At 41.0% G+C, this 12812-nt stretch overlaps 1 protein-coding gene across 1 annotated transcript in view; it reads left to right on the plus strand.

Moving 5' to 3' along the window:
• The first annotated feature begins 237 nt into the window (after positions 1-237).
• tnpo2b (transportin 2b) overlaps positions 238-12812 on the plus strand; it is a 15350-nt gene continuing 2775 nt past the window's right edge. Inside the window, exons 1-21 of the mRNA XM_019889230.1 lie at positions 238-444; positions 1253-1352; positions 1515-1590; positions 1704-1853; positions 2061-2167; positions 2267-2400; positions 2763-2844; positions 5401-5523; positions 5618-5736; positions 5855-5915; positions 6029-6200; positions 6357-6509; positions 7634-7859; positions 7941-8112; positions 8573-8767; positions 8878-9036; positions 9974-10061; positions 10159-10353; positions 10964-11039; positions 11432-11531; positions 11606-11680. Coding sequence (XP_019744789.1) covers positions 1254-1352; positions 1515-1590; positions 1704-1853; positions 2061-2167; positions 2267-2400; positions 2763-2844; positions 5401-5523; positions 5618-5736; positions 5855-5915; positions 6029-6200; positions 6357-6509; positions 7634-7859; positions 7941-8112; positions 8573-8767; positions 8878-9036; positions 9974-10061; positions 10159-10353; positions 10964-11039; positions 11432-11531; positions 11606-11680 — 2562 coding nt within the window. The 5' untranslated portion in view covers positions 238-444; position 1253. The remainder of the gene's footprint in view (positions 445-1252; positions 1353-1514; positions 1591-1703; positions 1854-2060; positions 2168-2266; positions 2401-2762; positions 2845-5400; positions 5524-5617; positions 5737-5854; positions 5916-6028; positions 6201-6356; positions 6510-7633; positions 7860-7940; positions 8113-8572; positions 8768-8877; positions 9037-9973; positions 10062-10158; positions 10354-10963; positions 11040-11431; positions 11532-11605; positions 11681-12812) is intronic.

The following is a 12812-nucleotide window of genomic DNA, read 5'->3' on the forward strand; positions in this document are numbered from 1 at the left end:
GTGAATTCTTGATTCAGAACTGTGCCTCTTACAGAATTATCAAAGAAGGAATTACTATAGTTTCATTCGTGGTCAGTTGAGTCAAACTTGTTTTTCATCCATATGACAGTTGGGTGGTAAAACCCCAAAAATGCATCATTGTTAGAGGTGTAAGGGAATGTCAGAAAATCAGTTGGTTGACAGTCCTGTCAAATCACATAGACTATAGATGACGGACCGCCCAGTACGGAAGCTGAGTGAGTTCACGGCGATCACCGGCTTGATTGCAAGGCATGCAATCTCTGTCACATACCACCTAGCGGCATAGCACTCACAAAAATCTACGGAGATCTGAAGATCGCTTCGATTAAACAGAGCCTGGTTATATTACGTTAATGTTAGTTGCCTTAGTTTAGCCATAAGATTGCCTACAGAAGCGTACGTTTGATACATCGGAGCGATCAGGTAACATTTTCGCGGCACATTCAAGCAGATGCTAGCTAGCCGTGCTACTTACTAGCTGCCGGAGGTTTTGATTCGCGACGGTTCTGTTATGAATATTCATACGCTTCAGTTGTGCGGTCTTTGCAGGAGCGATTTCAGCCCAAACACCAGCTATTGTAAAGGCGCTGCAGTGGTAATTAACCCAAGACTGTCTGCGATCGTATTCTATGCTGCAGTTTACGTATTAACGATTAAAACGGCGCTTAGCTACATAGCCAGACATTTGTGCCCGTGTAGTCTGGGCCTCATGTTATACGATTAGTCCGATCATTATTTCGTAACTATAGGCTCCTTAAAACAGTTATTTGCCAAATAACGGCCGTTTAATCACACGAACAGATAAAATCAAAACAGCTAATAAATGTAACCTAACATGGCGATGCTCGTTGCGTCACAATGGGACTTTCGCAATGTTGGTATTCTGTGGAATCTTCATATTAATGTGACCCGTTAAAGTTGGTTGGTTAGGGTAACAGAAGACTCTAAATTACCGTTAGGTGTGAAAGGTTGTTTGTATGTATTTATGTACTCTGCGATTGGCTGGCCTCCAGTCCAGGGTGTATACGGTACCGTCTCTCAGGTGCGTTAGGCTCCAACACACCCGCGACACTTAGGGGTGTACGTTGGATGGATGGGCGTTATATTTACAGTTTTACAGCAAGAAAAGCCTAAGCGTGCTACTTACTGTCCGATTTACCTGACAATTAGGCTAGTTAGGGAAACGCAGATTGTTTCTGCTTTACAAGGACAGTATTTTTTTGTGCTGCAGGATGGAGTGGCAACCAGATGAGCAAAGTCTCCAACAAGTGCTTCAACTTCTCAAGGACTCCCAGTCTCCAGACACAGCAACGCAAAGAGCAGTGCAAGAAGTATCCTTACCTATGTCTGTCAGTGTGCTTGGAAAGAAAAAGCAACTAGTTTGTATTTTAACACCACTGTTAAAGAGTCATCCAACCATTTTAGGTATGTGAGGGTGTGTGAGCTTTTGTAACATGTGTTTAGCTGGTTAAACTCCTTAACACAGCCCACAGAAACTGGAGCAACTTAACCAGTTTCCAGATTTCAACAACTATCTAATTTTTGTCCTCACAAGCCTGAAGTCAGAGGGTGAGTATTTTCATATTCATTCAAAAAAAATCATTTCAACTTGCTTGCCACTCATAGTATTGCAGTTGTACGTTACATTGTAATTTAATCTCTTTGTTGCCGTCTTTCTCTAGATGAGCCCACTCGATCGCTCAGTGGCCTGATACTGAAGAACAACGTTAAGGCTCACTACCAGAACTTCCCTCCCAATGTGGCTGACTTCATCAAACGAGAATGTCTCAACAACATTGGAGACCCTTCACCACTTATCAGAGCTACAATTGGTGGGTGCTGTGAGAGATTGGACAGATTAAAGCTAGTCTAATATTTATTTCGTAGCCAGTGTGTGGCAGACTGTTTTGTCGGTGGTGGATTGTGTCCTCCAGTTAATGTGGTTGTAATCATGTCACTTTTTCTTTTTCTTGTTTTTGTTTTTTTTTTTCGTTTGATATTTTATGCATGTTTTATTCATGTTTATTATTTTCGTTAAGGTATCCTGATCACAACTATAGCCTCCAAAGGGGAGCTGCAAACATGGCCGGAACTGTTACCACAGCTTTGCAATTTACTGAATTCGGAGGACTACAACACCTGTGAGGTCAGACAGGCATGGCATCACACTCAAACAAAGAATACAGCTTTTGTTACAGTAAGTAATGATTCCAGTTGTGTGGGTTTTTGTGAACCTATCTTTTAGGGTTCTTTTGGAGCCTTGCAAAAGATCTGCGAAGACTCTTCTGAGTTGCTGGATAGTGATGCACTGAACAGACCACTCAACATCATGATTCCCAAATTTCTGCAGTTCTTCAAACACTGCAGCCCCAAGATCAGGTCAGTCGGAATTATATTTCAACAAATGTTCCACCGGTGCTTGATATTTATGAAAATGCATGAAAATGGAATGTTGCTGTGTCAGGGCTTAAGGTGTTTGAACATTTTTAACATTGCTTTTCTCACAGAAATTTGTTAAATGGTTTGCTTGTTCAATTCAGAGCATAAACAAGTGCAATTACCAATTTGCTAATTACATTGTTTAATTCATGCAAACATCGGTTTAATGTTTTTGAGTAAAATAATCTTTTCAAATATTCATGTATTTCTATGAATATGTAATTTACCACGCCTGTAAGGTGTTGGAAAAATATTGAATTGGAACTTTTTGAACAAATTCCATATGCTTTTCTTCCACCCAGGTCCCACGCCATAGCATGTGTGAACCAGTTCATCATTGGTCGAGCTCAGGCTCTGATGGATAATATCGACACATTTATTGAGGTGAGTACTTTCTGTGCTGTCTTTTTTTCAACATCCCCATCTGAATCGATCATGTAAATGCTAGAATAACGTCCCATCTATTTTAGAATCAATTTAATCTCTGGCCTTTTAAAGATTGATAAGCCAAAGCAAACCGAGGACAAGAAAAGACCACGGGGAGTGAATTAAAATGCATTGGAAATTGTCAAGGGCATGATTGTAGTGTAGAGCTGCAACTCCTCCATATTGCAAGGAGACAGATGAGGTGGCCCGGGCATCTATTTAGGATACCTTCTGGACGCCGTTCGGGCACGGGACCTTTGGAAGGAGGCTGGAGAGACTGTGTCTCTTAGGGGACCTGGGAACATCTTGGGGGTCTCTCCTCAAGAGCTGGATGATGTGGCTGGGGAGTGGGGTGAAGGAAGTCCGGGCTTCTCTTTTTAGGTTGATGTCCCTGTAACTGCACCCCATATAAGTGGAAGATAATGGATGGGTGGAGTGCCTGATTCTGCAGTGGTTGGTAATCAAGGGGAAGATCTAATTGAGCATGGCTTTCTCCTGTGTAGGGTAAGTCACTGTGTAATACAATAAAATTCGGCCTCGAGCTGAAGAAATTGTTTTTTTTTTTTTTTACTGTACTATTCAGACTTTGGTGTCATTCAGCACCACAATGTTATAAATACCCATGTTAATTGTGACAAGATCTTTCTGATTCACTGTAGCAAAGAGCATCCTTTAAAGTTTCTGCAGGCTGGGATAAGATACCGGCCAAAAAGTTCTTAGCGGTAAACTATCATGAATGGTTTGAAGGGTGTGAGAAGGTAAATGGTATGGTGGTGACACGGCAATGACAGTGGGTGCACAAATCACTTCCGCTCCTCTCCTGTGACAGTGGCTGCCTGCCGATTGGAGTAAACCTACTTAGGAGTTTTATGAGACACAGGCCATCATACGGCCGATTTCTTTTCCTTAAGCATCTGGTGAACCAGGGATGTGATCGTTTTGGATTTTTCATTGTTGTTAGTTATTTCGTTTTGATTTTTAAATCCAGATGGTTTTCTTTACTTTTAGAGCAGGTTTGTTAGTTTTTAACTGTTATATTTTTGGAAATGCTTTTTTTGTTTGTTTTTATTTGTGTTACATATATTTTTTAATATATGGAGTATTTTTCAAATGCAACCTATATTTAATTTAATGCACTACAAAGACAAGATATATCATGTTCAAACTACTATTATTGTTTTTAGCAAATAATCATGAATTTGGAATTTTATGGCTGCAAGACGTTCCAAAAAAAGCTGCAACGGGGTCATGTTTGGCCCTGTGTTACATCACCTTTTCTTTTCACATTCAATAAACGTTTGGGAATGGAGGAGGCAAATTGTTGAAGCTTTGTAGGTGGAATTCATAGATTCTTTATCCACCATTAGTGTCTGTATTACATCACAGTACAGTATTCTACTGCCCCTAGGTGGCCAAGACCGGGATATTAGAAGGAACCGCACAATGAATTGGATTGCAGCATTAAATCACGATACAAAAATTGCTTCTTTACATTCTATTCAGTTGGTATTACTCTGTTTTTATGAAGTACAGTGTTATGAAGTACTATTTTTCCAAACAAATATCAAACATTTTTGTTTTGGAATGGGAGACTGGAACTGACAGATTGGCATTTCCATTCATTTCAACGGGGTAAGATGATTTGAAGAGACCATGTGTGTTTTGAGTTACGAGAACGATCACGGAATAAATTGAACTTGTTTCTGTAGGCACCACTGTGTATGGCGGAAAAGTGTAATTCAGCAAGAGATTGTAATACCCAAGAGGTCATATTTATACCTTTCCTCATTTCTACCTTGTTTCTAACAATTGTGTTTATTATTTAGCCACTACCTTTGACATATACCGTTACCGTAGTTACTGAAATGTTGAAGATTTCTTTATAATTGGCCACTGTTGTGCATATTGAAATAAATATTTTTATGAATCCAATGAGGGATATGGGAGGGAAGGAATGGAAATACCTTTTTTTGTTTTCTGCAACTCTGATTGCATCAGTTCACACCGCTGCTCGGTGGGTGTGATTGTGTGAATGTGCTTTATTTCACTGCAGCGTCTGCAGCAAAAAGCAAAATGGGACTGTGATTCAAAGAGGAGCTTTCACTAAATAATTGTAGTGGGTGTACTGCTGTTTCACTCCCCTTTTCTCTGTGAATTCTGTTCTATGCTTGAACATTTCCACGTCCTATTATGTTCTTACTTGTGTGATAAAATGTCAAGATGGAAATGTGGCATAGCCTTTGGAACTTGTATGAAACATCAGGCATGATTTTTCTTTCTTTCTTTCTGTCTTTCTTTTCTTCTTTCTGTCTTTTTGTCTGTCTTTATCTCTTTTTGTCTTTTTCTTTAAATTTTTTCCACCCCATTTTTTTTCTTTTTTTGTCTTTTTTGTCTCTGTTTTTTTTTCCTTTTTCTTTCTGTCTTTCTTGCTATTTCTTTCTTTTGACCCTCCCCATCTTTCCAGTATCTTATAAACATTCATGGCCTCTTTCTCCTTGCCTCTTTCTTGTCCAGAGTCTGTTTGCGCTGGCAGGTGATGAAGACAGCGAAGTCCGGAAGAACGTGTGCAGGGCTCTTGTCATGCTGCTGGAAGTCCGCATTGACCGCCTCATCCCGCACATGCACAGCATCATCCAGGTGAGGACTTGAGTCAGTGCCACCATAAATGAATTGGCGAGTCTTGTGATGCTCCTCGTTGTCATCACCAACGTTCTCTGGCTGCTCTCACCAGTACATGCTGCAGCGTACTCAAGACCCAGATGAGAATGTGGCTTTGGAGGCGTGCGAATTCTGGTTGACTCTGGCTGAACAGCCTATCTGTAAAGAGGCCCTGTCTGGCCACTTGGTTCAGTAAGTGTGCACATGCCAGCTGCTCAATTAATGTCATTACAAAGAAGTCAAATATGGCTGATATGCAAAACAAAATGTAAAAAAAAAAAAATAAAGTTTGTCTACTTTCTCTTTTCAGGCTCATCCCGATCTTAGTGAATGGGATGAAATACTCTGAAATCGATATTATTCTTCTAAAGGCAAGGCCATTACTGCGAGCCCGGCATGCAGCTACCCTCAGCTGCCTGTTCGTTTTGTCTTTGCCCTCCATCACTTCTCTCCTTGTTCATCTGCCATTTTCCCTGCACTCCAGGGTGATGTGGAGGAAGATGAGGCAATTCCAGACAGTGAACAAGACATCAAGCCTCGTTTCCACAAGTCCCGCACTGTCACTCTGCAGCATGAAGGAGGGGAGGGGGAGGAGGGGGAAGACATTGATGATGATGAGGACGATGACGATGATACGCTGTCTGATTGGAACCTACGTAAGTAAAGTATTACATAGTTTCAAATCAAATTATGAAACAGACCTTTTCTTGTTTTATACATCCAGTGCTTTTAAACTTTTTGGGATCTTCAGTAGGTTTATAACTTGTTTATGTCAAAGCGTTATATGCTTTCCTTGCGATTTTCTTTTCAAGGGAAATGTTCTGCTGCGGCCCTGGATGTTCTGGCCAATGTGTTCCGAGAGGAGCTGCTTCCTCATCTCCTGCCCCTCCTAAAAGGTCTGCTCTTCCATCCCGACTGGGTCATCAAAGAGTCTGGCATCCTCGTCCTTGGAGCCATTGCTGAAGGTGAGCTCTGCTTTAGACTAGCTGTTGGAGCGTGTTCTGTGGGATGTAGCTCTTCATATGTCACACTCTCAGTGTGGAATTGGAATACTAGAAAGTGAGGGTTTCTTCTTACTGTTGTAAGAAACAGTTTAACTTCTTGAGAATGTACGACAATGAAATTCGATTTACCAGACTATGGACACCTTATAGTGAAACGAGCAAGACCCTCATGTCTAATATCAGTGACCAGTTACCTCGCAAATGTTTTACTGGGTGAAAGTATTTCAAGAACAGTGGAAGCTGTCCCATATCGTGCATTCATGATAATATGAGGTTCTTTGACATGAGGCAACACGAGTGCTAAGCACGTTTGCCTCACAGTTCTGAGGGTTGAATCTTAGCCGTAGCTTTCCTTTGAAGAGTTTGTATGTTTCTCCCCTTTTGTACATGCTTTCTTCAGGTACTCCAGCGAACAGTTTTACCTCTAAAAGTCAAAATCTAACTTTTTTTTTGAACTACTTAATGCTGTGAAGTACCGCCAGGGTAACCGAAACCATGCAGCCCCGTCAGCAAATAACTCAAGAAGGCATTGCCAGAGCACTTGTATTTCCATCTGTATGAGAAGAAAAGCAAGTAATAAATAACTACAATGTGCTTAAAACAGTGCTGGTGACCAACTCAGTTATTCACCCACCCATCAATTTCTATACAGCTTTTCCTCATTAGAATTTTGGGTCACCTGAAGGCTATCCCAGCTGACTTTGGTACATCTTAGACTGGTTTCTAGTCAATTACTGGGCAGTCACACAAATTGACACTTATGGGCATTTTAGTCTTCAGTTATCCATTTTTGGAATGTGGGAGGAAACCCACACAAACACAACCCTCAACCTGTTTTGTGTAAAGTAGATGTGCTGCCCTCAATTATTCATCCCATTTAATTTCCTCCTTTATGATTAGTTTCTGGATTACACCTCACCTCTTGAAGCGGTGAAGATCATGGTTAGTGTTGAAACGCTTCTTGTGTATCTGTAGTAAAATTGCCCTGCATTTTCTTGTTCTGTGTTTTTAAAAAAGTTCAGGTTTGGGGTCATAGCGATTGGAGTGTTTAATTTGAGACCTATAATAATGTTTTCTTTCTGCAGGATGTATGCAGGGTATGGTACCTTATTTGCCCGAACTCATCCCCCATCTCATCCAGTGTCTGTGTGACAAGAAGGCCCTGGTTCGTTCCATTGCGTGCTGGACCCTCAGTCGTTATGCACACTGGGTTGTTAGCCAGCCCCCCGACGCTCATCTCAAACCTCTGATGACTGAGCTCCTCAAACGCATCCTGGATGGCAATAAGCGGGTGCAAGAGGCGGCCTGCAGGTACACGACCGGCCTAGATGACCTCTTCACATCCTCATGTGCTGCTCCTGATTCCTTGCCCCTTCCACATCTTTTCTAAAGCGCGTTTGCTACCCTGGAGGAGGAGGCGTGCACAGAGCTAGTGCCTTACCTCAGCTTCATCTTGGACACACTGGTGTTTGCTTTTGGGAAGTACCAGCACAAAAACCTACTCATCCTTTATGACGCCATAGGAACCCTGGCAGATTCTGTGGGACACCATCTGAACCAGCCTGTAAGACACCAAGCCCTCACATTTACTGACCAGCCACATTATGACCACTTGCACAGTAAGTGCAAGAGCTGCATCTTATAATCTGCCTAATAATTCTCAATTTGGTGATGGTCAAGATGGTGGCAGCAAACTCAACTGACTTCACAAGCAAGAGTTTGACAATGAGCAATTGTTTTAAAAAGAGCCTTCAAGTGATTGTTACGACCTTCATTTCAAGAAAGATGATTTTGAAGAACAAACCCTTTTAGTAATGACCACAGTCATATCATGCACTACTGTAGTATGTACTCTATATTGTTTAATGAATAACAATGTGTCGAATCAATCCAAACGGAACATTGTATGTGACATTCGATGCACCTCTTGTATTAGCTGTCATTAATTTGTGCCAGTCATGATAATGCTAAATGATAATGAACTACAACAACCACTAAAACTTTTTTTGTTTGTTTGTTTTTAGGAGTACATCCAAAAGCTGATGCCTCCCTTAATCTCAAAGTGGAATGAGCTGAAGGATGAAGATAAAGATCTCTTCCCCCTGCTTGAATGTCTGTCATCTGTTGCCACGGCTTTGCAGAGTGGCTTCCTCCCCTATTGTGAGCCCGTCTACCAGCGTTGTGTCACGCTTGTCCAGAAGACCCTGGCACAAGCCATGGTGAGCCACACAAAGAAAAATACATGACATTTGAAATAAAATAATGTCCATTATTTTGTGAGTTTCCTAATCGTCATGGATTTTGTCCCCTTGGTGTGCACGTTTCTTAGATGTATAGTCAGCAGCCAGATCAGTATGAGGCACCTGACAAGGACTTCATGATCGTGGCTTTAGATCTTCTGAGTGGCCTGGCTGAGGGATTGGGTGGACATGTGGACACCCTTGTGGCTCGGAGCAACATTATGACTCTGCTCTTCCAGTGCATGCAGGTGTGCGATGCCTTTTTTATAGGATTGAATAAAACTGTTTGAAAGGAATGGGAAAAAAAAGTTAAGAAAATGTTTAATTACTCTATAATTACCCTTGTTATCAGTATCATTGCTATAAAACTGGCAATTTAAAAGCAATGAAAAAAAAAGTGGTTGCCGGTCTGCAAACAGCATGTTCTTAGCTCAACTGGTCCCTGACACAAAAAGGTTGGGGACCCCTGCATTAACGCATTGTGCGCTATGTATTTTCATTTTGGCCACTAAGTCTATGTGCTTTACTGGCTAAATATATAACTATGGACTTGTTTGAATATTATTTTCCGCTACAATATCTATGTATTGGGTAGTTGAGTGTAGTCATTGTTTTTTAGCGGCTGCCTTGATTGCCCATTGACGCTATGTACTTGCGTGCATTTTGGCCACTAAGACGACATGCTTCGCTACTTCATCCAACAAATAATTGTGGATCTTTGTCGTATTATTGTTGTTGAATGTTAAATATTCTGCAAAGCGCTTTGTTACAGCTGCAGCTCTTATGAAAGGGCTACATAAATAAAAATATTGTATTTTGTTCTGTAATTTTTAAAAATCATATTATCTATATATGGAGAGTGTGGATATATTTTTTTTAAGCGGCTCCCGTGATCCCCCTAACTTGCATGCCTTTTGGCTCCTGAGACTACATGCTTTACAATTTCATTCACAGGTAGTTCGACATACTGTATACAGCATAATCATTAATTTTGGTAAATATTGTTTTAAATCATGGGTGGTACAGGTTCTGGCAGGGCCACCACCCAAGAAAACTTTATGTCGGACCCTGTAAATACATAGGTAGCAAAAAAATAAAATGTATTTTTGGGGCAAGTTCATCACTTGCATTTTTTTTTCCCGTGTGTTTACATTTCTCCATTTCTTCCTCACTGTATTGTCCCAGGATACGATGCCTGAAGTAAGACAGAGTTCATTTGCTCTACTGGGGGACTTGACCAAGGCTTGCTTCCCTCATGTCAAACCATGCATTGGTAATTCACTTTGGAGATGACAAATGTGAAGCACCTCATGAACATTTCTGTGTGTCTTGCCCAATAATTTTCCTTTTGTATTTCTCTGTTTCTTCAGCTGAATTCATGCCAATTCTCGGAACCAACCTGAACCCAGAATTCATCTCCGTCTGCAACAATGCCACCTGGGCCATCGGAGAGATATGCATGCAGATGGGTGTAGAGATGCAGCCGTACATTCCGATGGTTCTGAGCCAGTTGGTTGACATCATTAATCGACCAAACACTCCCAAGACCCTCCTGGAAAACACTGGTATTTAAAGAACAATCGCAAAAAAACCCCAAAAATATCATTCTTAGGTTTGGCTGTTGAAAGTAGCAATGGGCATTTGAAGAAATATTGTACAGATTACAATTCAAAATACTTCATTGATCCCTGAGTAAAATGTCAGAAGCCACTGAAAAAGATGTGGTGAATGATATTTCATCAAATATATTCCAGATTAAACCTTACTTGCCTTGATGAAACCTCCCAAAAAAAGAAAGACATCAGTCTTAGGCTCAGGATCTTCTCTTGTCATTCCAATAAGCACTCACAAAAAAGCAAATCCATATTAGAAAAAAAAAAAAAATCCATCTTAAAGCTAGCTGTAATAGTGGCATAATCACAGTTGAGCAGTTCACCACATGCTCCAGAGGCATAAATATACACTTTTACACTTATCATCAAAGCCAGGGATGTTTAAACATTATTACTATAAGGTGTTTTGACTACATAGCATAAACACTTTATAGGATATAAATAAAATCAGATTTGTGATAATGTGTAACTTTCAGAAGGAATATTTGGCAAGCCCGTATCTCCACCCGAATATGTAGTTAGCCTCAAAATGTGACACTGTCTTAATTTTACTTTCTTCCAGCAATCACCATCGGACGACTGGGCTATGTGTGCCCCCAGGAAGTTGCACCCATGCTGCCTCAGTTTATTCGACCTTGGTGAGAATCTGCTAGAACTTTTCTGAAGCCTTGCTTCATTTGGCATGCGTTACACGTGATGTCAGTAACAGCGTCTTTTGTGGGCTCACAACATCAGTTGGGGCCCCTTGCCTCCTCTCTGTTTCCATTCTGCTCACAATCCTATAAGTTCACTTACCAGCACAAGCAAGACCACATTTTGTCAACTTTCCCTCGCGATCAGGAAATGCTCAAGGATCGGTTGGCTGCTGCTGTTTTCTTTCCACCTTGCATCTATGTGATCTCATCACACCAGCACATGTTCACATCCTAATGAGCATGAGAGTCTTTTAATAGACACCCATTTTCTTCTAGCCCTGTTAGATCAACTTTGCATGTCCTCATTTTGGTTGACAATGATTTTTGTGCGACAGGTGTACATCACTTCGCAACATTCGAGATAATGAAGAGAAAGACTCTGCGTTCCGTGGAATTTGCATGATGATTGGCGTGAACCCAGGCGGTGTGGTACAGGTGAGACTTGACATTCTGTCCACGGGATCCATTGTGTTTTTCCTTGAAACTTTACAATGTTATTGATTTTTCAGGACTTCATCTTCTTCTGCGATGCAGTCGCCTCTTGGGTGAACCCCAAAGATGATCTGAGAGATATGTTCTATAAGGTGAGGGACCGGTATTGTACAAGTGGCACACGCCCTATTTTACGCCACTGTCGAGGAGCTAACAAAACTTGTACAAAGTACACAGCAGTGAATCCTCAATTTGATCTGACCTGTGGAACCTCCTAGGTGGTCAATCTTTGCATGAGTGAGAAGAATTTCCGGGACGTGGTCAATGCACTGAGGAGTTAGAAATGTCAAATTAAGAGACACGAGATCCACCCACAGTTTTCAAACTGAATCATTTACATCAAGCATAACCAAAAAAAAAAAAAAAGCGGTCTGCAACCCACTTTCAGGGTATGTTTACCTTACACATGATGAAAAAAGAACAGCCACCTCATGGCATCGCCGTCTGATGAGCCTATTACATACTCTTTCACAAGTGTGAACAATGAAACCCGCATTTGACTCAGCATGACTCAGACTTGATCTTAATTTTACTGTTTGGAGCTTTCTACCATCTTTGTTTCTGATTTATTGCTTTATTGTTGTATATATGATAGTTGCTCCACGTACAGCACTTTGTAAACCGCAGTGACTGTTTTAAAGTGCTCTATTAAACACAATTGAGTTGAGTTTTAGCTACCCACCTGTAACATCATGCAACTCTAAATCATCAGGAACAGTTCAGAATCAGTATTGTCTATTGCCGTGACAAACCAAAACATTTAACTAGAATACATCGTACTCACCAGAGATGGCAGTTATTAAATGCATTAATGTGTGACGATGACAACAATTATGTTCTGCTGGTTGAAGTTGGCTGCAACAACTTGACCAGCCAGTCAGAGCACTACTAAGTCTGGAAGGCCCTTGGCCAGATTAGATTGACATGGCACCACATATGTAGAAACTGAAATCTGATTGGACAAAAATAAAGAAATCTAACATCCACAAAACATTCTGAAAGAAGTCCAGCCAAGAGAAACCCTACAAAGTGGAAAGTGAAGTAAATGTACTGTTGGGAATGCACAAATCCAATTTTATGGAACAAATATTACAATTTCAGTTGTAAATGTAGTTCAGTGCTTTTGAAAGCATTGAGGCCAGCCGAGAAGACCTTGCTAGCTGGAAGAGTGTGTGTGTGTGTGTGTGTGTGTGTGTGTGTGTGTGTGTGTGTGTGTGTGTGTGT

Source organism: Hippocampus comes, unplaced genomic scaffold (assembly GCF_001891065.2).
Source record: "Hippocampus comes isolate QL1 unplaced genomic scaffold, H_comes_QL1_v1.1 scaffold86, whole genome shotgun sequence".
Taxonomy (NCBI): domain Eukaryota; kingdom Metazoa; phylum Chordata; class Actinopteri; order Syngnathiformes; family Syngnathidae; genus Hippocampus; species Hippocampus comes.